We start from the raw sequence: 23,358 nt of genomic DNA, 5'->3' as shown, positions 1-23,358 counted from the left end.
GGTCTCGCACGCACGCACGCACACCTCCTTTAGACCTCTCCCCTGTCCTGATCAGAATGGCGCGGCGAACCGTCTCTCGAGCTGCGACAGCGATGACACCTCAGAGACGGATGGCGCAGACCTTGCGCTTGCCGTGGTCGTCACCACCACCCCTACTGTGAGCGCTGACCCCGCTAGCCACCGATCTTGCCCTTCAATTCCGGGCTGTGCTCCTTGAGCCACTGCTGTCGAGTCGCTCATTCCCTTCCGCGCCGCTGATTGGCCCTCCTTTTGTGCATCCGTGAGCTGAGCCGTGGTGGCGGTGGTCGAGTAGGAGAGCTGCCGAGGATCAAGCTCGACATCGGCGCTGATATCGCTCTCCTTCACACAGCGTGCCGAGGCTGCAGGATGACCTTCTGCAACAACGCTTCTCCCGAAGTGTGCGGAATCAGTGTTAGGCAAACGTGCACTGACAGTCAACACAGAGTCGGCGGCGTCTGCAGGTACTTCCCCAGCCGCGCTCACACCCACAGACGACCGTACTACGCCGCGGCTCTCTTCAGGTTCGTGCTGGCCCTGGTGCTGAATGTAGCATCCGCGCTCCTGCGGGAAAAGAGATCTGGGCACAGTGATACTGGCACCGCTCCGCAAGTCCTCGTTGAGGTGAGGGTCTGCAGCTGTCGCTTGCCACGGTGACGGGGATGAGACAGTGGCACTGTGCGCGGCCGGGACTATCGCGTGTGGTCGATGGCCCAGTGAATGCAAGAGCTGCTGCTGTCGGCTGGCAAGTTGTTCAAGCGTGTGTGCAATGCCGCCGTCTCTGAGACGGGTCTGAGTGCTTGTCGCTGTTGATAACGCCGATGGCGTCGTTGGTAGAGTTGAAGTGGTCAGACGACCTCGCCGAGTTGCAGAGGCAACTCCGTCAGCTCCACATTGCTCTCTCTCAGAATCGTGCCGGCGTGCATCACTTCGGCTGCTGTCACCTGGGCCAACCATGCGAGTCGCCCCGCCGCCGTTCACGAAGCTCACCGTAGACACTGGCTGTGGGGTCGGTCGCACAAGCGGCACTGCAACGGACGAGCGGAGAAGAGACGCAGAGCCGAAATCGTCTTCATCCACTTCTCCTACACTACTGACACCATCTCCGTGGCATCCATAAGCAGCAGGGACAGAGGAACTGCCGTCTAGCCGTTGCCGTGCTACATGGTGCGGCTCACGCTGGGGTGTCCCCTCGTGTTCGTGAGCAGCGAGTACTTGTTGCACGGTGTCGCGAAGATATTGCTGAAGCGCCGCATCTCCGCTGTGAAGTACGTTGCGGTGGCGGTTGATGTTCAACGCCCTGCGCTCCATCACCGGCGACTTGTCAGAGGCCGCAGCAGCACCGAAGGAAGCCCCCGATGAGGGATGTGACAGCTGCGCGATGAGCTCCGCCGCGCGGGCGCCTGGTGCAGATGCTCCATTGTCATAGGTGAGGCTGTCTCCCAGTGAGGAAGATGGCTGCGCACCGCGAGTATTGCCAGTCCCGCTCACTCTGTCGCTTGAGACAAAACTTCCGCGGTGAGTAGAGGGCGTGAGGTACGTGTTGAAGGCGCGGACTTGTGCAGTGGAAGTAGCCGTCAGCTGTGCAGACACCGCGCGTCGCGGATGGCTTACTGCTGCAACAGCAACATCACCTGCATCTGCGCCCCTATTCAGCATCTTCGCCAGGAAACTTTGCGCACACGGCGCTCTCACGACATCATCGAAGAAAACCTCGCCTCTCTGCCTTGCCAGCGGTGACGCCCACCGCGGTCTTTGTGTGAGTGAGCATCCACGCGTGAGCTCTGTAGCATAGGGACCTGGACTAGCAGTACCGCCCGAAATCACCGCCTGCAGCTGGTGTCGCTGCTCTTCCTTGTCAGAGATGTTGTAGACGTGACCCACCTGTTGACGGGAGGGAAGGGGTGTAGAAAGTAGCTGTGCTCTTGTCGCGCCGGTGGGGGTGCGCAGGGGATTCTCCCCACCAGTGGCTGCTGCTACCCCAACGCCAGCGGTGGTGTGGCCCTGGATAAAGGAGGGCACTCGCAGAGGCGATGAGAACGTCGATGTGTCACCACCAGCACCGCGGAACACGGCTGCAGTAGAGTATGCTGAGGCAGCATTGCCAGCCGATCCCTGAGCCCGCCACGGAGAGCTACCACCAGCTGCGCGCGGCGTCCCCGGATGTAAAGGCGGGGTGGCAGTCAGTGGGAACCCGGCGCGGAACGAGAGCGGCGGCTGAAGTAGATGCCCCCCTTCGGCGGATGGTCCCGCGTGCCCCTCGCCATCAGACTGGCCTGTACCTCGCTGCACAGTGCGCTCGATCGTCTCCACGTGCTGCTCGGTTGTTGCCTGCGTCGGCGTCGCTGGTGGGCGCTGAAGACTCGAAGAAGTGTTATCCGGTGCAGGCTGCGCGCGTTTCACACGAACAGCACTCCTGAAAGTCGATGACGCAGCCCCCTCCGCCTCGCTGGCAGATGGGACAGATTCGCCGCCCTCCGGTACAGCATAAGTGGTGTCGCCCTCGTCAGTAGTTGCGGTATGGCCGGTATGTTGGCCTTTGCGAGACGATGGGGAGGGGGCACTGCCCTGCGCCTCCGCCGCCCACTCGAGCTGCAGCGCTGGTGACCAGCCCTCCCTCTCTTCCTCGTCCCCTTCCGCTGCCACCTCGCCCTTCCGGCGATGTCGGCTACCGCACACGGACACCCGCGGCACCCCAAGAAGGGATGCCAGTGTGTGGCGCGCTGCCTGCCGCATCTCTCGCGTCCACGTGGCCTGCTCCATGGCGCACCGCAGGAGCTCCGCTTCTCTCTCCTTTTCTCGCAGGCGCGCCTGGAGAATATGCACGCTCCCCTCGGCGCGCAACAGCTGCTGGGCCTGTGCTGTGTGCGCCTGCTGTAGCCGCTCACGCGCCTCTTGTTCACTAGAGCATGTAGCCTGCAGCGTCTCTGTATCGCGCTGGATGCGGCGAGTGGTAGCTTCGTGCTGAAGCGCACGCGCCCGAGCCTCCTCCAACTCTGCGCGGAGAGCGCGGAGCTGTTGGCGGAGATCGTCCTCGAGCTTTGAGGCGCGAGTTGTCAACTCCCTCGTCCGCTCGCTATGGGACTGCTGAAGGACCTCCTGCTGTCGCAGTGCTTCTTGCACCGCTTTGCGGGAAGCGTCCAGATCGTCTTGAAGCGTCCGAGCACGGTGCTGCTCCTGTGAGACCTGACCTCGGTACAGCTGCTCCAGGTCCTGGACACGCTGCGCGTAGCGCTGCGCATCTTGGCGTGCCGCCTCCTCCTGATCAGCCAGCCGCAAGCGGAGCGCACCTACCGTCCGCTCCAGCTCCGCGCGGAGCTGCTCCTTCTTTGTCACCACCACCTCCAGCTCCGAGAGGCGCCATCGCATGGACTCGCGTTCCTCGTGCGCAGCAGTTTGACCGGCGCCGAGCTGATCCAGCTCCTGCTGCACTAGCCGTGCCTCATGCCGGGTCGCTGCCGCCCTCGCCTGAAGCTGCTCCTCCTTTTCTCGAAGGGCAGAGCGAAGCTGCTGCGCGTGTGTCTCGGCCTGTTCTCGCAGCGCTTCACGATGCCTTGACTCTTCACTGTGAATCTCGGCTTGCAGTTGAATTAACTGCCGGCGCAAGTCGGTACAGTCAGCCATGCAGGCGTCGCGCTGTGCCTGCATGGCGTCCCTCTCACTAACGAGCGTGTCCAGCTGCTCACGGAGATGCTTGGAGTTGCCGGCCCACTCCAACTCAAACTCCTGAATGCGCTGCTGCTGGTGCGCGTGGCTTGCCCGCAACAGCTGGTGCTCATCGTTTTGCATCTCGTGCTGCATGCGGAGACTGCTCAGCTGTAGTCGCAACCCGTCCGTCTCGCGCGTTGCCTCCTCATAGTCGCCCTGCAGATGCTGGAACAAGGTGTGCAGCTCACTGAGCTCCGCTGCAGCAGTGTCGCGCTCCTGAACCAATGCGCGAATGCGATCGCGCTGCTGCTCGACCAGCAGAGGAAGCGGCACCGAGCGAGCGAGGGTGCCATCCGCGACGGGATGCGGAAAGTGGCCTCCGCAAGCTTCCTGGGTGGTTGTGGGCACCATGGGTAGCGACCGGCGTTGCGGCTCAAGAGTGGTGGCGCCACCACTGCTTCCTCGATCACGTGGGTATGAGCCGCTCCGCTTGCCCCCTGAGAGCACTGTAGCCTGCGAGGACTTCGGCGAGGAGGAGGCTGTGGATGCAGAACGTAACGAAGTGGCTGACGACGGCGCCGCCGTCATCGCTGACACTCTCACCAGACCTGCTGGAATATCGGGTCGGTTGCTAAGCACGCCTTCCCCAAAAGTTCTCGGGATGTGCTCTCGAGATGAAAGAGTGGCGGAAGATGTGGACAGAGAGGATGACGATACCGAGCGTTGGCGGCCCAACGTGCTGCTGTTAGCAAGGGCCCCGGTGGCAACACCAAGCGTTGAGCGCTGCGCACTACAGGCCGAGACACCGTCCTGATCTACCAGTGGCGGTGGCACCTGCAACGTGGCAGGCATACGGATGTCTATGGTAGACCCCCTCCCCCTTTCGTGTTGTGTGTGGGAGATACACGTGGCCTCCACGTCTACTTTACGAGACGCACCCCGAGAGGACCGACGCGTGGATGTCGTCTCACGCTGCTCCTCCCTCGTGTGAGTCTCACGATGAGATGCGACGCACAAACACCAGCGTACACACACGCCCTCTCCTCCTCAACAGGGACGGGTGGGGGTTCTCTACGAATTCCGCGCACACAGAGACAAGATAGGGCAGGAAAAGAAGCGCACCCCCCCCCCTGGGTGGTGCTGAGAGAGCGCCAGCGCACTACGGTGTAGGGGTGGGTGTCAATGCGGTTCTATTGATGTGCAGGGGAAGTTGCCGCTGGGTCGTGCTTGGCAGCCGCTCTCTTCGTGTTGCGGGGAAGTGCGCCACTTCCTGATATCCCCTCCCCCCCCCTACACACACACACACACAGCCTTAAGGCAACGCGTGCAGGTTAAAGAGACAATAACGAGGGGACGGAGGAGACCTGTGAAAAAAGAGAGAGAGAGGGAGAGAGGCAGGGTCGTAGCAACGATAAGGGGGTCGAATGGAGCGGGGGGGGGGTCAATGCCCCTAGTGGGGGAAGGGGGGGCGGGGGCATCTTGACAGCCTATAACGGCCCCATTTGGTTTGCATTGCGGGCCTGTGGATGTGTCCCCAGACGCCGTTCGCCCCAAAAAGGCAACATCGATGTGCGGAGAGCTGAAGGGGAGGGAAAGCGGCAGCACTGCAGGTGCGGCTACCGTACAGAGTCGCACACATCCATCAGCACGCACACACACACGTAGCAACCCAAGGGCCTCAACCGCATGTGTTCAGCATATCTTCGTTAATCTAGCGATGGGTGTCCTACTAGACCTGGACGCACGCACGCACAATTTCACGTGGCGAGATGTGTTATCTATACACGCAAAGCACTGGAAGAACAGAACTCGTCAGAAGCAACGGTATCGTCTTCACGCTATGCGCGTGGGGGGAGGAGGGTGTGCGTCAGTGGGCCATCCCCACAGACCCTCAAGAAGGTTCTCGAGTGTGCCAACGATCACCTTCGGCTTCGCTCACCAGAGCTGCGTTCACTTGGTCGATCAACCTTCAGACGCACGACAACGCGGCACAAGCGGACTCCCGTGCCGCTGCTGCTGTGGTTGCGGTTGCTGCGCTGGCGAAGATGCCGACTGCGTCGCCGCAGAGGCGGATGCTGCCGCGGGGAGAGGTGAACCGCCTGCGCGTGCTCTGATCTGAAGAAGATGCATTGCCTGTGCTCTCAGCATGCAGATGTCTTGGTGACGACTGCGAACAAACGCCACTGGTGGCATATCACCCACACTCGGCGCTGTGGATGCTGCGACGGCAGCGAGGGCTGCAGAAGATGACGCGGAGACGGGGGTGCTGGTGGCAGGACCGCTGCGTAACTGAAGTGTCCGTCGACTATTAGGCCCATCCTCGGCAGCTCTCTGCGGCACGCTGCTCTCTGTGCCGTCTTGCCCGCCCTCGCCAGCCGCAGACAACGTTGCAGAAATCGAGGCTGCATCCTCGTTGCTGGCGCTGTTGTGGCCGGATGGCATCACCAGCTCCGCCATGGTACTGAGATGCTCTTCGGCCTTGTTAAGGTGCTGCAGTGCCGCAGCAGCGCGTGCATGGTGAAGGGCAGTCCGGCCCGCTGCCACCGCGCCCAATGTCGGAGACGTCATCAGCGGCATACTATTCGCACTTGGCGAGAAGAGTACCATGTCGTGGCTTGGGGAGCGTGCAAACCCCTCGATTGAGCTCCGCGCTCGCTGCACGTAATGCTGAACGATGAAGGGAAGGGCGAGGAGCAGATCCTCTGCCGACGCCGCGGGGCTTTGCGCAAGCTTCTCCAGATACACGCAGGCACGGGTGTAGCTCGAGTTGGAGATGTGGTGCGTAGCGATCCGCCGCACGTACGCCGGGTAGCTGGGCGAGGAGCTCGAGTCGTACGTCTCTGCACGCTCGAGGCAGGCGATGCTCTCGGCAATGCGACCGTCATGCTCCAAGCAGTTGGCCACCGCCACCCACATCCCCGGATCTGCCGGCCGCAGCGATGTGGTGTGCCAATAGTAGTAGAGGGCGTGGTGGTACGCCTCCAGCAACTCGTAGATCTGCCCCAGGTTGTACCAGCCGCGGTAATCGCGCTCGTTTAGCTCGACCGCTGTCCGGTACGCCTCCACAGCGGCTGTCGTGTTTTTCACCTCCACGTAGGCGTGCCCAAGTAGCAGCCATGCCTCAGCGCACTGTGGGTCGATCGCGGTCGCGCGATGGAAGTGCAACGCAGCTCGATCGTGTTGGCCGAGCAGCACGTAGTAGTTCCCCACAGTGAAGTTCGTCTCTGCCCGGAACGCGTCCGCCTGGTAGACCGACTGGGCGAGGCTGCTGAGACCCAGACGGTCGCGCTTCGTGTAAAGCACATTCGAGTAGTCGTACAAGATAGCGAGGTAGTGCGGGTCGATGACACGAATGCGCTGGTAGAGCGCCTCCGCCTTATCGAGACGGTTGCGTTGGTGGTAATAGAAGTGTGCAAGCTGGCTGAGGAAGAACGGCGTGTCGGGGAACAGTAACGAGAAGCACTCCCACGCGTTGGACGGCGCGGCGGCGAGGAGGGGCGGCGTTGCGCCGGCGTTGGTTCTCGACGGTGGCGAGATGCGCATGCCTGCTTTGGCGGTCGTGGTGGTAGTGGTGGTGGCGTCTCCTTCGGGCAGTGCAGAACAAGGCGGCGAAGTTGAGGCAAGGAAGACGTCGCTCATGGCGTTTGCTGACGTCGCCATCAGGTGTGGCCCTTCTGGCGACGGAGTGGACCCGTCGCTTGGAGCTGAGGCGGCCGCAGCGGCGATGCGCAGTCGCGCCGATGCCACCGGCGTTACCCCTAGCAGCCCCCGCACCTCGGCAGCGAAGATGTCCGCCATGAAAAAGGGCTCCAGCCCATCCAGAGCGACCTCCAGATCCCCGAGCTGCGCCTCACGGCTCACGAGGCACGCGAGGTCTTCCCAGGCGCACCGCAGTAGTGGGTTGACGCTCACCGCCGCCAGCAGAAATGTCGCACTCTCCTGGCGCATGCGAAGTTCCCGTAGCACCACACCCATCAGCCACGACAAGTATGGATCCACACGTAACAGGGGTGATGTAGGTGCTATGTCTGCTGCGCCTCCTCGTACCGCCGTCTTGGCGGCTGGAGAGCCGGCTGGCGAGGCGTTCAAGAAGATGGACGAGGCGGCCGTGTTAGGAGAGACTGTGTCATGCATGTAGCCAGCCGGCTGTGCTGTCGCAGGTCGAGAGGCAGAGGCGCCTGTGGGCATCACAGCAGGTTCTCCGGTTGCCGCTGCCCCTACCACGGTGCTGCTCGCCACCCACAACGCGCTAGATGTCGTCCACGGGCGCTTGGTGCTCGGCGTGTGGTGAGCGCCTGAAAGAGCCCCTCCCTGAGCAGCGTGTAGTGCTGCCTCGTCGCCATGCTGCTGTTCGGAGTCGTTGTTACTAGAGCTCGGCAGGTTTAGCATGTTCACTGGGTTGCGCATCGCTTCGAGCAGGTAGGCACGCAGCACTCGTGCATGTGGGTGCAGTGCTCGCTGCGGGCCACTGCGACCCATGCCGCTACCATCTGCGCTGCCTCCCTGGGCAGCGTTATTACTCAGTTGCTTGGACTTCACGCCATCCATGAAGAGGGCGTATAGGCTGAGGAACTGGAGGAGGGAAGGCAGCGTCGTTGTGCGGAACCCGCGGACCACCTCCGGTGGAGGCAAGGAGAGGCCCCCTCCATTTCCAGATGCCTCACCCGCCGGCATGGAGCACGTCCCCCCCGTTGCCGAAGAGAGGGGTGCGCCGCAGTCACTGCCAATAGCCGTGTTGCGCATCACCTCGTGCAAGATGAGATGATGGCAGCGCTGATACTCACCCTTGGTGAAGTGCCCCAGCGCGACTCGGTGCAGACGCTGCCATCTGGCGTGTACAGAGGCGCCGACAGGGGAGGTGGCATGCCTACCTCCGGCTATGGCGTGACCGTTGAACGCAGCGCTATCCAAATCTATCACGGTGTGAAGAAGGCGGCAAAGGGAGTTCCCATCGCTGCCGCAGTGTGAGCACGCCAGCAGCGGGGCGGAGAGCAGCGACGGTAGTGCGTGCAGGCTCACCTCACTCAGCCACGTTGCTGCACTTGTGAGACCGCGCCGCGCGCACTGAACTGCAACAGCATCCATTGCCTCACCAACGGTGAGGCTCAGAGATGCACAGGCTTCGGTGCTCACTGGCGTTGTATCACCGACGGCGGCGGCAGTAGCATGAGAAAGCTGCTGAAACGCGCCAAGGCCGCCCCTCGTAGCGCTGTAAATCCTGCCGTGCCCTGATGTCCCTTCTACACTGGGCAAGGACGATGAGGATGCCCATTCCATCTTTGGTGTGCGTGCGTGCATGTGGGTGGAAAGATGTGCCTTATGATGAGAAACATGTGCGCGTTTAAGTGGGTATGCAAGGACGCTTGCGCCCGCTCTCTCTCCCCTCCCTTTTCCAGCCTTGAAGTTCGTGGTGAAGCGTAATCGCCAAAGACGGTATTAGCCCAGCCTAAGATGAAGGAGAGCGCAGCGATAGGGCGCTTCCACAGGACCTCGTCGATGGTAGGAGTGTGTGTGTGTGTGCGTGTGCGTGGGTGTGCGTGTGTGCCATGAGTAGAAAAGTGTATGAAATGAAAGTAGCGATCGAGGTGAATGTGAATTATTACCCGAAGAGGGGAAGGAAGAGCGGCCATGCGGCAGAGGTGAGATACGGGGCCTGGAAAGCGTAGGGGCGTGGAAGGCCGCCATGTAGAGTCGGAAGCAGAAAGAAAGGCCTTCACAAGGAGAGCCCTCCCCCCCACGTCGCCCACTGTTGTGCGCCCACATACGTACACGTCGCCGGGCTTAGAGGGGACACACGCGCTGCTGACGCCGCTCACCAGCTTTGCAGTCGAGAGAGAGAGAGAAAAAAACGAAGGGTGAAGAGCTGCCTCCCGCACCGTCTCTCCCGTTCATTTCCTGCTGTGGCTCTGATGGATTCAAGGGATTTATAGACCCGCACGACGCACACCGACATACAGTCACGACAACACGTGTACAGTGAGAATCAGTCAACAACAGGTGCAGCAAGACACACACACACACACACACACATACGCACGCAATCGTGGGAAGGGGAGGCGCATGCAGTGCGAAAGAGAGAAGAAAAAGCGGCGCAAGTGTAGACGCGCGCGGTGGTGGACTCCGCCCCAGCACAGACGGACCCCCACGCGCGCAGATGCACAGGCCCTCGTATGCACGCGACAAGAGAGAGATACGGCAAATACACGGCAACTGGGAGGAATGCGGGGGCTGACAAGCGAAAACAGCACCAGGGCGAGTGGAGGAAGTCACTGACGTACGCAGACGGAGGCCCCGGTGAGAGAAAAAATAAAGCAAAGGAAACCATCGAGAGAGCCCGACGCTGTCACAGGGGGCGCGCATTCTGCGATCACCTGTGGGCTCACAGCACCGCCTCCTCCGATATGCCTCATCACAGATTCCCAGTCCTACCACCGAGGCTACGGCGTCTCTCCCTCATCCTTCCCATCCTCCATGAAGCCCAACCACCTCCCCCCCACCCCACACCCCACCCCTCGTGGGAGATACCCAAAGAAGACAGAAGCGATTACGACCCGCAGTCCTTCAGAGAGGTGCCAGGGGAGCAGATGCCCTGCACAAGGCCTTCTAAGTGTATCCGCTCCGCCACATGCGCCATCACCGCCGGGCTCGCCGCTGTCGTATTCGTGCCAGCGATCACGGCGTTCGTCCCCACGTCGTACGGCGCTACGTTCAGCCACGTCAGCACTGTCGGTAGCACGTCGAGCTGCGTAACTGGCCGCTGGAGCGGCGCCAGCGTCACAGAGCGCTTTGCGTTGCTGGTGTAGGTCGCCATGAAGAAAGCGATCGTATTCTCGGGGGAGAGGGAAAGTGGGGTATCGTACCGCTTGCCACTGCCACCGTGATTGGAGACCCCGAGGATAAGCCAATTCTCCTTCTGGCTACGAGAGCGGTCGCGCACGTAGCTGATCACCTGACCCACCAATGCATCTAGCAGGTACACCTGCGCGACATATTCCTTGGAGGAGGCGCTGTACTGGAACTCCGGCAGGTAGGCACTAGCCACCCGCACCGCCAGTGCGTCGAAGTGGAAGACAAAGAGGGAGTCGTCCAGGTTGTCGGCGACCGTGTTTTGCGTGGCGGTCCCCTGCGTCGGGGTCGAGTAGGCGAGACCGCCGAATATGCTGTTCAGCTGGCGCGCGAACTGCGCCTCGGCTTGGCCGCCACTGCAGCTCTGCGGGTTCGTCGGTGAACTCATCTTGCGCGTGTCCATGTTGCACGAGGATTGCGCCAGGCAGTCCAGCTGCACGCTGCCCGAGTACTCGTCGATGCTCGACCGCAACAGCTCGGCTTGTGATGCAGCGCACTCCACGTCGAGCACACCCGGCTGAGAGCAGCTGCCAGAGACAAAGCTGAGAGAGTTGATGACGTGCGAGGTGCCCACCACCGACACCTTCATCCCCGCATCCTTCACGCGCTTCGCGATACTCGGGTACATTTTGGAAGTGGTTGCGTACGTTGACATACCTTCCAGGCTTCCATTGTACACCTGGTGCGCGCGTGGTGGCATACCAGAGAAGAGGGACGTCATCGCGGCCGCTGCACTCACGTACGCCTCCACAGAGGTGTCGTTTTCTACCACCACAGCACGGGCGCAACTAGACTGAGCACTCGTCGAGCACTCAGCCCACACACCACTCTGTGAGGAGAGCAGGTGCGCGATGTTCGGTATGTGCACACCAGACTGCATGAGAGCGTGGAAGACGGTGCCTGAGAACCCCTCCAGCACGATGACCGCCACACGTGGGGAGGCCCCGACGTTCGATCCGGTACCGTTTGTGTAGACGATGGCTGTAAAGATGGCAATGATCATGCAAGCCGTAAGAAGTGGAACGACGATGCGAGAGCAGCAGCCGCCCTTGGGGCCGCTGATCTCGTGCTCTTCATCCAGCGTCTTAATAATTTCCTTCACAGAGCGTAGGTGCTGCTGGGGCCTGTCCGTGCCACCAGGAACGGCGCCCGCGGGATTCGGGGCACGTAACTCAATGGGCGTGCTCTTCCGGCTACCCGCTTGCACCGCCCGCGAGGCCCCGTCGTCAACGTATGATTCGCCGAACATCTCCACGATGTCGAGCCCCTTTGTTTTCTTCTTTCTTTCCTCTAAATCCTACGGTAATCTGCCTGAACGAACGCTTGACAGGATGCGCTGCCTCGCCTCACAAGTGGCACACGATAGGACAGCGGTGCGGGAGCACCTCTGCATACGCGGGGTGCGTGTCCGTGTGTGGCTGTGTGGGATGACGACGACGGCGATGATGAGTGTGCGCGGCGGAAACAAAGGAGGGCACGCAGGCAGCGGCAAAAAATGCCCCTCGTGCAGAAACGCTCGAGCGCAGTGCCTCTTCTCCGTACGAGAGGCGACAAAAGGAGGCGGGCAAACACGAGTGCGCCTCTCCCGCTACTCTCTCTTTGTGTGCGTGTGGGGTGTGTGGGGTGTTGTGTGTGTGTGTGCGCTTGAATGAGTTGCTGTGCGCAGCGCACACGACAACGCCAAATTCAGAGGAAGATGGAGACAGTCGCTTCTACGAGCCTTCGAGATGGCAAAGAGGAGGGCGGGACAAGGAGGGAGAGAGGAAGAGAGAGAGAGAGAAAGCGATGATGATAAAACACAAGAGAAGGTGGAGTTGAAGAGAATCAGCAGGCGCTACATACATGAGCGGGAAGGAGTGTGTATTCGGGGATGTTTTCAGGGGGAGTACGAAAATGAAGGGAGAGGCGTTTGTGTGAGCGTGTGTGCTACCTTGCGGCACTGCACATGAAGGTCACCCCCCCCCCTCCTCCAAGCGGCAGCTCTCGCTCTCTCGCTCTCTTTTCCATTCACTGAGCCTTTTCATATTCACATGTTGTTTCCAGCGTTTCTGCTTACCTTTATTGTGCCAGCTTAAACAGCCGAGAAAGCCGTAGGCAGTGTAAGATAAAACAATGAGGAGGAGAGAACTCATCTGCATTGGGTGTGCCTGCAGTGGCAGAAGTGGAGACAGCCACCACGTGCGCACGCTGCCGGCTCAACTCTACGAAGATATACATACACACACAAATACATAGAAGAACACGTGTTTCCAACGTGTTCATTCACTGCCGTACAACATGGTCTCAACTCAGCTCTACCCGGCTTCTTCGCAGGCTTATCTCGTCGTGCGAAGTAGCCGTAGGCACGTATTACAGCAATGCGCCGACCCAGTCATCTCAGCACGGTCCTTGCCTCAAACTATGCCCACCGCAGGTTGTCTCACACCCATTCCCATTATCCCAGTTGCCACCTGGGGCATCACTTGGGGTGGCTCAGGCCCCCCACACTAGTGGGCAGCGAGGCCCGGGTGAGATACACTCGAGTTATGCTGACACTCCGCTTAACATACGGATGCCACAAGCCTGCTAGCTATTGCAGGTCTCTCCAACGCAGCACCGACCAGGACCTGACTGCCGACATCAGTAGTGGCACATCGCTCTGACCTCCCCTGCATCGTAGGTGCTTAACCCCCTACCACCGCTAGTAGTGGGTCAGTATTGGAAAGGTAGAAGGGCTGCCTGGCCCCCCTGCAAAGATGGGGGGGAGACACTGGAGCTTGAAATACCACGCTGAGATGCCGCCCGTCCTCAGCGTTTCCATAGACACGACTACAAAAAAAAAGAGGGCTGTCGGAAGGCACCGTGCACTCGCCGCTTGCCGCGCTCGCAGCGACGAGGAAATTCAATACTGCGTTGCAGTTGTGGGCACTAAAGGGCGCGCTCGCTTATGCACACTCTCCTCTCCTCAGAGCTTCTTAGCCATCTCCATCCCATGCACCACCTCCAGCAAGTAGCGCTCTATCTCTTCCACATGCGTGATCAGTGCGCGCATGCCGAACAGGAATGCCTCTAAACTGTGAATATCGCTGTTCGTCAGCACATACTCGTCCTCAGTGCCCTCGCTACCCGCCTCACCATCTGGCCGCAGCAGACGCAGCAGTGCAGGGCTGAAGCTTTGCGTGCCGCCAAAACTGCGGAGCAAGTTAACGATGCCTTCTGTGTTGTTGCTGAGGCCGAAACTGCACAGGCAGAGGTCTTCTGGACTCGAAGTGCCAGCAACCGCAGGTAGCGGCGCCACACCAGCGACGACGGATATTGAGGTAGCACGTGCGCCGCCTCGAGACAACGCGGATCTCGCGGCAACAGGAAGCGGAGAAACTGCGGCCCCAGCGCGCACGCTGTCCTCTGAGTCGGCCGTAGTGCCGCCGCTGAGTGGCCATTGGCTTATCGCCGGCAGATTGTTCGAGAGGTTAATGTAGGACGTGTTGCCGAGCAGCGCTGGTGGCAGCGGCGCCTGCTGTTGCTGATGGGCCGCGAGCCCTTCCACGTAGGCGCGCAACGCCGCCGGGACGACAGGTCCAACCCCGTTAAAGCTCCCATTGATGTCCAGGTTGCTCGGGAGCGGACTTGTTCCGCCACCGGCGGCGCGCTCGTCGGTCGTCGCATCACCCCCAACAGCCGCAGGGGTCGGTATGGGTAGGGTGGCAGAGAGCTGTGAGAAGGGCGTGTAGTAAGCGCGTGTGGCTGCTGCGCTACCTAGATGGTTGCTCCGGCCGCTCAAGGCCGTTCCAAGAGTCTCGCAACCCCCCTCCCAGGCATCCTCACCATCCCCTGTATCAGACAGCAGCGTGCCACGTCGCTCCTCTGCGCGCACGTGACCCTCAGCCGTCTCAGTGCTGCCTCCGTTGTCGGTGGCCGCAGCCTTTCCTGGCGCCCCGCTGAACAAACACTTCAGCGAGCTCACCAATGCCGTATTGCGCTCGCCCTGCACCCCTTCCCCACGCGGCACTGTCGCAGTGAAAGCCGCACCGTCGTCACGCAGCGTGGCGGTTGTAATGCCCGTCGGTGGCGACAGTGTAACTTTGCGCGCCCTGTGAGGCGAGGCTTCCGTCGCTGTACCACCTTCATGTTGCGAGCAACTCCCCTCTGAGTCGCGCGCGGGTACCGCCGTGTAGGCAACACTGAGCTCGCTTGTGGCAGCGTCGTGAGAGGCGCTGTCGCCAGCATCATGGTGCCGATCCGCACCGCGCGGGGCTCCCATCAAACCGAGACCCGGTCGTAAATTCGCGCGTGTCGCTCTGCCCAGAGCAAAGACGTCACCACTCGTGACTCGAGAGTCGCCTGTCACAGTCCCCATAAACATGCTGTTGTTGCTCAGCATGGCGCCATGACTTGGCACCGGTTGATCTGCCGCCTCCCCACCAGCATTGCTGCCGAGGGGCCCCGAGTCGCCGACACTCTGCGCGTTGGCCGCAGCGCGGGGCACACTCGGCGACCTGGCCACTACTGCAGCACTCGTAGGGCCAACGATGTAGTGCTGCAACACTGACGGCCGACGAGCAACCTTCCTTGCCTTTGAGGTAGCGGGAGCGGCAGCCACCGGCGGCGCGCTTGGTAGCGACGGTAACAGGGCCGACCTAGAGAGCTGGTGTCGCTGCTGCTGCCCCTGCCCATCATGGTCCGGCGACACAGCAGAACTGAAACTGTGCCGGAGAGAAGGTAGCGCAGACACTGCAGCTCCAAGAAGCCTCTCGGCCATCAGCGAGCGGTTGAAGCCTACCGGAATCACCGGCGGCGTCACAGCAGCGGTTACGGTGCTCGGCACGTCAATGACAACGGTGCCGCCCGCCTCCACGATAGAGGAGTGCAGGCTGTGAAGGTCCGGCCGGCAAGATGAGCGCCGCATCGCGGGGTGCGTCGAGAGACCGTCAGACGTCGAGCCTTCACCCTGCTCCCTCATCGGCTCCTCATGCACCGGCTCATGCACCACAATCCCGGCGTTGCGCAGCAGCACAGGATCGAACATGCTCGCGTTGCGGTCGAAGAAGGTGCCATTCATATTGAACATGCTGTTGTTTGCAAAGTTCGTGCCGGGATCCATGTTCCTCAGCGCCGCGGACACCCCGTCGGCCTCTCGACCCGCCGACATGGATACGGCACTTGCGAAGAAGGATGCATTCAAGTTGCCGGCTGTATGCTCCCCCAGCACGTAGTCCCGCAAACGCTGCCGCTCCGCCAGAGTTAGCTTGTACGAGATGCGGCCACCTCTGCTACCGCTCTTCCTCTGCTGCTGCGAGTTCGTCGACTGGGAGAGCTTGCGCCGGGGGCGGCGCGCACGGAGGTCGGTGTGGCTCCTCGCAGCCGTGGTACTCTCGAGGAAGCTCTTGTTCTCCTGCGCTTCGGCATCCACTATCAGGCCAGAAGGAGTGAAGACGGGTATATGCGCCCCTGCTGTTGCCGTCGCCGCCTGCCTCACTGCCCCGGACTGCTTTGCTGCAGTGCCGGTCGCGTTGTCGTCGTCGTCATCAAAGTCGTCCCCATCGCTGTAACGCAGCTCATGCTGAATCGCCTCAATATACACGGCGACGATGCGATCGTAGCACTGCATCATCCCAAGCCGCAGACGCGTCAGCTCCAGCGTCGGCACAAACGTCACCTTCGACATCAGCAGCAGGTACACCTCCATCGCCTCGTACAGTAGTAGGCTCAGCTGCCGTGTATACGGCGAGATCCGGTGCAGCACCACCCAGTGCACAGAGATGTTGGTCGAAGCAGCTGCGGCACCGCCACTCGCGCCGCCATTCTTGCCCGGGGAGCCGGCAGGCTCCTCCGCAATTGTGCTCGACATGAACGTGGTGTATGCGTGGCGCATCATCAGCAGTGTCACGACCAGCTTGCGTTGTGCGGACACAAGCATGCGCCACGCCATCTCCGGAAACTCAGCAGAGTCCATTGTCGGCTCCCACCGAGCTCCGGACAGGTTCTGCAGCTGCTGCCCCACCTTCTTCTGCATCTCCTCCAGCAGTGCCATCGTATCTGAGCTGACGGCCGTGGCGCTGTGCGGGAGGTCCAGATTGCGCAGCAGCCGATCCGTGACCTCGCGCCCCATACGCATCGATCCGTCAAACCCCGTCCTCACCTTCGTCTGGCACCGCACCGGCCACATCAGGGACGTGACGATGAAGTAGATGATGACCGCGAAGCAGTTCTGCTGAATACGCACAATCGCACCGTCCTTGTTTGTGTACTGCAGCACCACCGAAATCACACCAGTCGACATACCGGTACCGATGGGGCCGTAGTCGGGCGAGCTCTGCACGTAGGAGCCGATGAATGTCAGCACCAGCGTGCACACGTACAGTACAGGACGGCTTCCGTTGGCGAGATGCACCCCGACGAGTCCGGTAAGACACCCGAGCACGGTACCCAGCAGACGCCCCTGCCCATACTTAAAGCTGTCACCTCCAGTAGAACGATAGAGGAACGCGATCGTTTCCACGCCGATGATAGGGTTCGTGGAAGAGTTATTCAGCACGTACGTTTGGAAGAACGCGGCCAGTGCCACGGAAAAACTTAACTTGATGCCCTCTTTCAGCCTACGCGTGATGGAGTGGCGACGCGTGACGGCGCTGTGCAGCTCCACAAACGCGGACCACAAGCTCTGCAGGTCGCGCAGAGGAAACGTGAGAAAGTACCACAGGTTGTTGCGGCTCTGTGCGGCGTCCTGGAAGCCGCTGATGAACTCCATCAGCTCCTCCACACTAAAGAGAAAAAACCCGAGAAGGATATCGCTGTTGTCCGTGCGGTAGTCCTCGTTGCTCAGGATCACCTCGTCGCGTACGCTCGACACAGCGTCCTCGTAGCGCGCCTTCGCAGCGCGGAACGCCACCATGTCGGCAGCAGACACAAGGTCGTCAAGGTTCACGATGCGGAGCAGCATCGCGTCCATCGCAGCAGCAGCAACGCCCAGCTCGCCGCGGATGCGCTCGCCAAACGCACGGCACATTGGTGTCTCGATCAGCGTCGGGTTTGCAGCGACCTGCTCGATCACAAGCGTCATTGACTGCACAATGTTGAACACGTTCTTCAGGAACGTCATACGGGTCTGCACTTGTGTAATGTACACCCCGGAATGCGGCTCGTAGCCCATCTCCGACAGACCCTTCTGGGCCTTCTCTGTGCTGGCCTCGATCGTCTGGCGCAACTGCCGCAGTCGCACAATGTTCAGCTGCCGCTCCAGCAAGCTGCCCTCCACCCAGAGGCTGCAGCACGCCCCGTGCAGCGAGAGACTTATGGCGTCACCCATCACGATCAAGTATCGTCGCGCGTTCTCACTAGACCACCGGATGTACGGGAAGACAAGTGCGCCGACGGCAAAGCCTTGGCCAATGAACAAGGTGAGGTAGAAGTCGCCAATGTACTTGTACCCCGTCGCCTCCGGGTGCGCGATGTACTGCATCATCAAGCTCGCGAAACAGTACGCGATCATTACCCTCAGCTGCTGCGCTGCAAAGGTGCCGACGGAAAGGGAAAAGAAGAGGATCAGGATGGCCAGCCACTTCGGGCTTGGCTGGGTCGCGACGACAATGCACAACAAGGCAAGTGAAATGATAAAGGCCTTCAGCACAGTGAAGGTATCGCGCAGCCCGGCACCGAACGTCGGCTGCGTCGTCCAGTAGGCAAGGAACACCACAGAGGTGGGCATGGGAAAGATGTGACTCGTGGTCGGCTCCAGACAGACAATTAGCGTTGGCAGGATCGCGATGGCCGACCCGCGAACCGCCCAGTCCACCTTCTCCCAGATGCGGGGCGAGGCGAGCAGCTCAAAAACCGCACCCGCCAAGCCCTCACTTCGTGGCAGAAAAACGCGCTGATCCCACGAATAGGCGCGCAAGGCATTCATGTTGCGCATGCGCAAGACGGCGAGCGAAGCCCACGTGTCCGTCTTCGCGCCCCCCGGCTGCATCACGGGCTCAGAGGCATAGGAGGTGGGCAGTAGCCGCTCGCCCTTGCCGCCGCCCGCACCGCTGCCTGGCGCACCTTTGCCGCCCTGCGGCTTGCCGTGCGGGTCGTCGTCACTCTCATCAGCGCCTCTGCATGCCCGAGATGAGAATGGCGCCTCTCCACCAAAGGTGTGCAGAGTACCCTCACTTGCCGTTGCTGCAGCCGCAGCCACAGACTGGCCATCCGGGGCCTCCGCAGACCTCGGCGGCCACAAGTCATCCCCCGCACGCGTGGGTCCCTTCGGCATCTCTGTCGCCCCGGCCGACTCGTCCCCCTGCCTCTTTACGGCGCCGCTGGACCGGTGACGCTGCGGACTGAAAAAGTGCGACTTGAAGAACGCCATTTCCTGGCCCCAGACGTGCAACGGGTTGGACGTGCCGGCAGCCACCATGCGGCGCTGAGCTTCTGGGTTTAACAGCATCTTGGCAGCAGCGGCGGCAGCCTCGGGAGTCACAGAGGACGGGGAGGCGGTGGCCGCACCGTCCTGCACGCGCAGCTTGGCTGGCTTTGAGGCAACAGACACTGGCGGTTGCTCCTGATACGCACTCAAGGCCTTCGCTTCCTCTGTCCTCGGTGAGTCCTCCACGGTGGAGGTGCTGTTCGTGCCACGGGGGAACTCTGCAGCGAAGGGCGCTGATGGTGTCCCTATCCCAGGTGTCTCTAGCGATTCACCTGAACAGCCCGAGGTGGAGCGCAGGTGGGCGCGCGCGTGTACATGGCGCCGCCCGCCATGTAACGAGCTGCTGCACTCACCAACTCTGGGGCCCCGTGTGGGGTGCGTAGAGGTAGCTGATTTCGCCCCCTGCGGCATTGCGGCAGACATACACGCACACAACTCCACTTGCGTAAGAGTGTGTAATTCGAGACGTGGTAGTGCCAGCACCGACGGCTACGAAAGAGAAAAGGGCAAAAGAGGTTGGAAACAAGAGAACGGGAGCGCGCGAGGGAGAGGATGAAAAGTAAGCGAGAGAGAGAGAGAGAGAAAGAGGGAGAGAGGGAGGGGGGGAACACACACACACACACGCACGAGGAGAGGGACTGCAGTGGAGAGAAGTTAAAACAGAAGTGGAACAGTGCAAAAAAGAAGAAAGCGCAACAACCACAACAACAACCACAAAAAAAAAAAACACAGAAAACTCAGAGAGAGGGGGAGGGGGAGAGCGCTTGAGAGAAACAATGCCAAACCAGAAGCCGCGTCGCTGCTGCTCGTGCACGGAGGAATGGCGACGAAAGCGAGCCACACCCTCAGGGGACGGGAAGAGAGAGAGAGAGACGCGCCCACCGACACTCAAACACACACACACACGCACACGACCACCAGAACTCAACTATCCATCTGAAAGGGGGGGGCGCTGGTTGTTATCACTGTCGCCTCCGCGTCTCCTCTTTCGCTATACACACACACACAAAGTGAGGGAAAAAAAAAATAGGCGGCAGGAGAAAATACGCGAGGTGGCGCACGAGAAACCCACAAAAGAATAACACTCAACAAGAGGCGAGAGCCGAGGAGAGACCAGGAGATGGCGGCGGCGATAGTGGCCAGCGCTGCAGGGACTCCCTCTTTCTGCCTAATGGTCTACGTATGTGTGTGGGTGGGGGTGTCAGTGGGGTAGCCGGATTCAGCTGATGACGTCCTCTCCTCTCTTCCGCTTCTTTCTATCACGCCCTCCTCCTCTCACCACTCACTAGCAGCAGCACAGGGCGACGCCGTCTCCTTCGGACTCTCCACAGAGCTGAGGACCACACCAACGCCCACACACACACACACACATAATTTCGCGTGTGTGCGAGAGAGAGAGGAGTAAAGGAAAAGTGCGCACCACAGCGACACAGGTTGGAGTCCACACTACGTGCAAAAGAGAGAGGAAAGCAAAGGAAAGAAAACACGCGGAATGGGGATACAAGACGACTGAGCAGCGCGAAAAAAAAACGAACCAAACAAGGCTCAGCGCAGAGAACGCGAACACGACCCCCCCCCAAGGAGGGAGGGAGGGAAGAAATGAAGAGAGAATGAGAGAGAGAGAGAGAGAGACAACGGCGGCGGCGGCGGCGAGAGAAGAGGAGGGCCCAAGAGAGAGCCGTCGAGTCGAACAAGCAAGACTAAAATGTTGAGTTCAGCGCGCCTTTACATCGTCACGCCGCCCTCGTGGAGAGTCGTCTCCTGCAGCCACGATGTACTGGCACTGGCACCTGTGTGCGTGACCCTCAGTGCGCTCGTGCAGCAGAGTGTGCGGTTGGGGTGTTTTCTGAGGAAGTTCGTGTGTGGGGGTGTGTGCTGAATCGGGATTAGTCAGCGAAGACACCAAGTAGCGCGTGGGACGAACCCTTTTGTGGAATGAGAACAGAGGCGGGCGGTGAAGACACCAATGACAACGCACATGCGCAAGCATGCAAGAGGGCCAGCATTCACAAGTTGTGAAAGACAGAAGACAATGGGGAAAGAGGAGAAGGGAGAGGCGTGGAGGCAGAGATAAAAAGGTGATGTAGCAACTCACAGAGGACGCGACTGTGCGTGTGCGTGTGTGTCTTAGGTTTTTGCATACAATAGTGAGAGAGGGAGCGAAGGGAGACGAGGAGTAGTTGGGGGGGAGTGGTGCGTATGGTTGCCTCAGCATTCTCTCTCTCTGTCCCCCACCTCTTATTCGCACACGTCGACACGTGCGCACGCGCAGCACGTGAAATGCGCTGAGATCGTGGCGATCCCTTATTTCATTCAAACATGAAGAAAATAAAAAACCAATCGTTTGGCTCAACTTTATACTCCGCCACTCAAGTGCGTACGTAGGTGGGTGCGTAAGTGTATGTGTGTTGTTGTTGTTATTGTTGTTGTTGTTGGGATTCAAGGAAGCAGAAAAGAGAGAAACTAAAGACCACAAAACGCACACGCGAGAGAAGACATGTAGAAAGTGAAGGACACCAGAAAAGGCGAGGGAAGGAGCTGCCTGAAGAGATGGAGAAGCGGCAAAACATGCAGACGAATCCAACGCGAAAATGGGAGAAAATGTCTCAGCTCCATAGATAAGGGGAAAGAAAAACAAGAGGACAGGAAGTGTAGAGGAAGAGGAGAAGACAAGACCCTGGCGGCAGCAGGAGCCTCAGTGGTGCAACGCTTGATGAAGGGAAGTGAATTGGGTCACGGTGGTATGGGGGGAGGGGGGCAGAAGCGTCCAGGCGGAAAGGGAGGAAAGTGGGAGAAGAGGAAAAAATAGGCGGAACACAACAACTCCATGAATACGGCAAAACAAAGAAAAATCCGAAGCATAATGCCTTTCAAGAGTTATGCAGGAAGAGAGAGGCATGGAGAGGAAGTGAAACGGGAAAGAGGAGGAGGGTGCGGTGATGCGTCCTGTCCTTACGGGGATGCCGTGAAGCAGTACGTACCGATCCTCCCCACCCACCCCCACCCCCGTGCTCTGTCGCTCTCTCCTCCTCACTTCTGCTTTCTCTCTGCTGATGTGCGTCATTGTGACGTGCTGTCTGTCTCTATCTCTGTATGGGTGGAAGTATTGAGAAATTCGAGTGTAAGGCAAAAGTGGGAGAAATCAGCGGCGTGGCAAAGGGTGAGGTGCCAAGATGAGGCGTGGCTCGCCTCTTCTCCTTTCTTCGCTTTCCGAGGAGAAGTCACAACACCCCCCCCCAACGTGTCCGCACGTCCAGGCAAACACGCACACGCACACAGGCGTGGATGTGTGCGCATAATACCCCTTTTTCCCTTATGTTGTCCCTGCACGATGTAGTCATCGCCACTAAATGAAAAGGAAAGAGTGGCATCACGGCACGCGTGGGATACGACGGATAGAAGGAGGAGAGAAGATGGAAAGGGAAGTGGCGAAGTGTGGCGTCAAAGACTCCATCCTGCAGTGCATGAAACCAAAACAGCGGTGAAGGATCGAGTGGAAGACATACGGCGTATGTCGCGTTCCTTGCGGCTGTCTGCGCAGAGGACGAGGGATAAAGTACATTGACAGAGAGAGAGAAGCAAAACGCATACGCGCGCACACACACGGCCTCACCACTCACACATTTAAGCGCACTACCTGCATGCTAGTGTGCATGTTTGTGAGGCTGTAAGGGCCCCGTGTGACAGAGCTGACTCTGCCGTACCGATAGCACTGACTCTAGTACCTCTGCAGTTTTTTGTCCACTCACGTGACTTCTTTAGCCGCTTTGCTTCCCCACCTACCCGCCCCCACCCCTCTGCTGCTCTCTCACGAACGGAGTGGCGAAGGGCCTTGTGTGTGTGTGTGTAGAAAGGGAAGAAGGGGGCATCTGCTCGTGGTTATCGAGAAGCACACCAGCTGAGAGAGGGACGAAACACATACAAGATCACTCACAGAGGAGAGGGAGTGCGAAACGCACTTTGGCAAAAAGGGGGAGAGAAAGAGAATAACCAGCGGAAGCAGCTGATCTCCCCCCTCCTCCCCCCCCCCTCCCACTAAGCAGTATCCGTAACGACTGACTCCCTCCTCCTAAGTCCTGCATATGTGTCTCTCTCACCACGCTGTCCCATGCACAGGTGAAGCTATCACCCAAATAAGTGAAAATGCTGAGGGTGGCACAGCCACAAAACAATATACACACTGGCAAAAGTGGACGCAGAAGATGCGCTGTTTCACAGGAGCATCAAAGAAGAAAGCAGCCATGTACGACACCAAAGGGTGCAACAACAGCAACCAACGTACGCTCTGAGGAGATCATCTGCGTATACATACGTACGTATAAATATATAAAAACGCGGAGTAACACACGCACTTTTCATGAAGAAAACGTAGCACGTGAAGCCGTGACTCACACACAATGAGTGACAAGCAACGAACCCCCCCCCAAAAAAAAAAAAAAAACAAAAAAAAAAAAAGACAAACT

The 23,358-nt window shown here is 59.8% G+C and overlaps 4 protein-coding genes across 4 annotated transcripts, besides 1 other annotated feature; all 4 read right to left on the bottom strand.

The window, feature by feature from the left end:
- Window positions 1-51: 51 nt before the first annotated feature.
- LPMP_120620 (hypothetical protein) lies at window positions 52-4,077 on the bottom strand (the record flags this gene model as incomplete). Its single annotated transcript, XM_010698741.1, has 1 exon — window positions 52-4,077. One exon carries the CDS (start codon window positions 4,075-4,077, stop codon window positions 52-54), a length of 4,026 nt encoding a protein of 1,341 aa, XP_010697043.1.
- Window positions 4,078-5,628: 1,551 nt separating this feature from the next.
- LPMP_120610 (hypothetical protein) lies at window positions 5,629-8,751 on the bottom strand (the record flags this gene model as incomplete). The annotated part of the gene is made up of 1 exon (XM_010698740.1): window positions 5,629-8,751. The coding sequence occupies one exon, from the start codon at window positions 8,749-8,751 to the stop codon at window positions 5,629-5,631; it is 3,123 nt and encodes a 1,040-aa protein (XP_010697042.1).
- A 1,459-nt stretch (window positions 8,752-10,210) lies between these two features.
- Window positions 10,211-11,761, bottom strand: LPMP_120600 (alkaline-phosphatase-like protein; the record flags this gene model as incomplete). The annotated part of the gene is made up of 1 exon (XM_010698739.1): window positions 10,211-11,761. The coding sequence occupies one exon, from the start codon at window positions 11,759-11,761 to the stop codon at window positions 10,211-10,213; it is 1,551 nt and encodes a 516-aa protein (XP_010697041.1).
- Window positions 11,762-12,758: 997 nt separating this feature from the next.
- Window positions 12,759-13,303: a repeat region.
- A 153-nt stretch (window positions 13,304-13,456) lies between these two features.
- Window positions 13,457-18,916, bottom strand: LPMP_120590 (hypothetical protein; the record flags this gene model as incomplete). The annotated part of the gene is made up of 1 exon (XM_010698738.1): window positions 13,457-18,916. One exon carries the CDS (start codon window positions 18,914-18,916, stop codon window positions 13,457-13,459), a length of 5,460 nt encoding a protein of 1,819 aa, XP_010697040.1.
- Between the last annotated feature and the right edge of the window lie 4,442 nt (window positions 18,917-23,358).

The sequence above is a fragment of the Leishmania panamensis genome, assembly GCF_000755165.1.
Source record: "Leishmania panamensis strain MHOM/PA/94/PSC-1 chromosome 12 sequence".
NCBI classification, from domain to species: domain Eukaryota; phylum Euglenozoa; class Kinetoplastea; order Trypanosomatida; family Trypanosomatidae; genus Leishmania; species Leishmania panamensis.
This window is presented reverse-complemented; position numbering and strand designations above follow the sequence as displayed.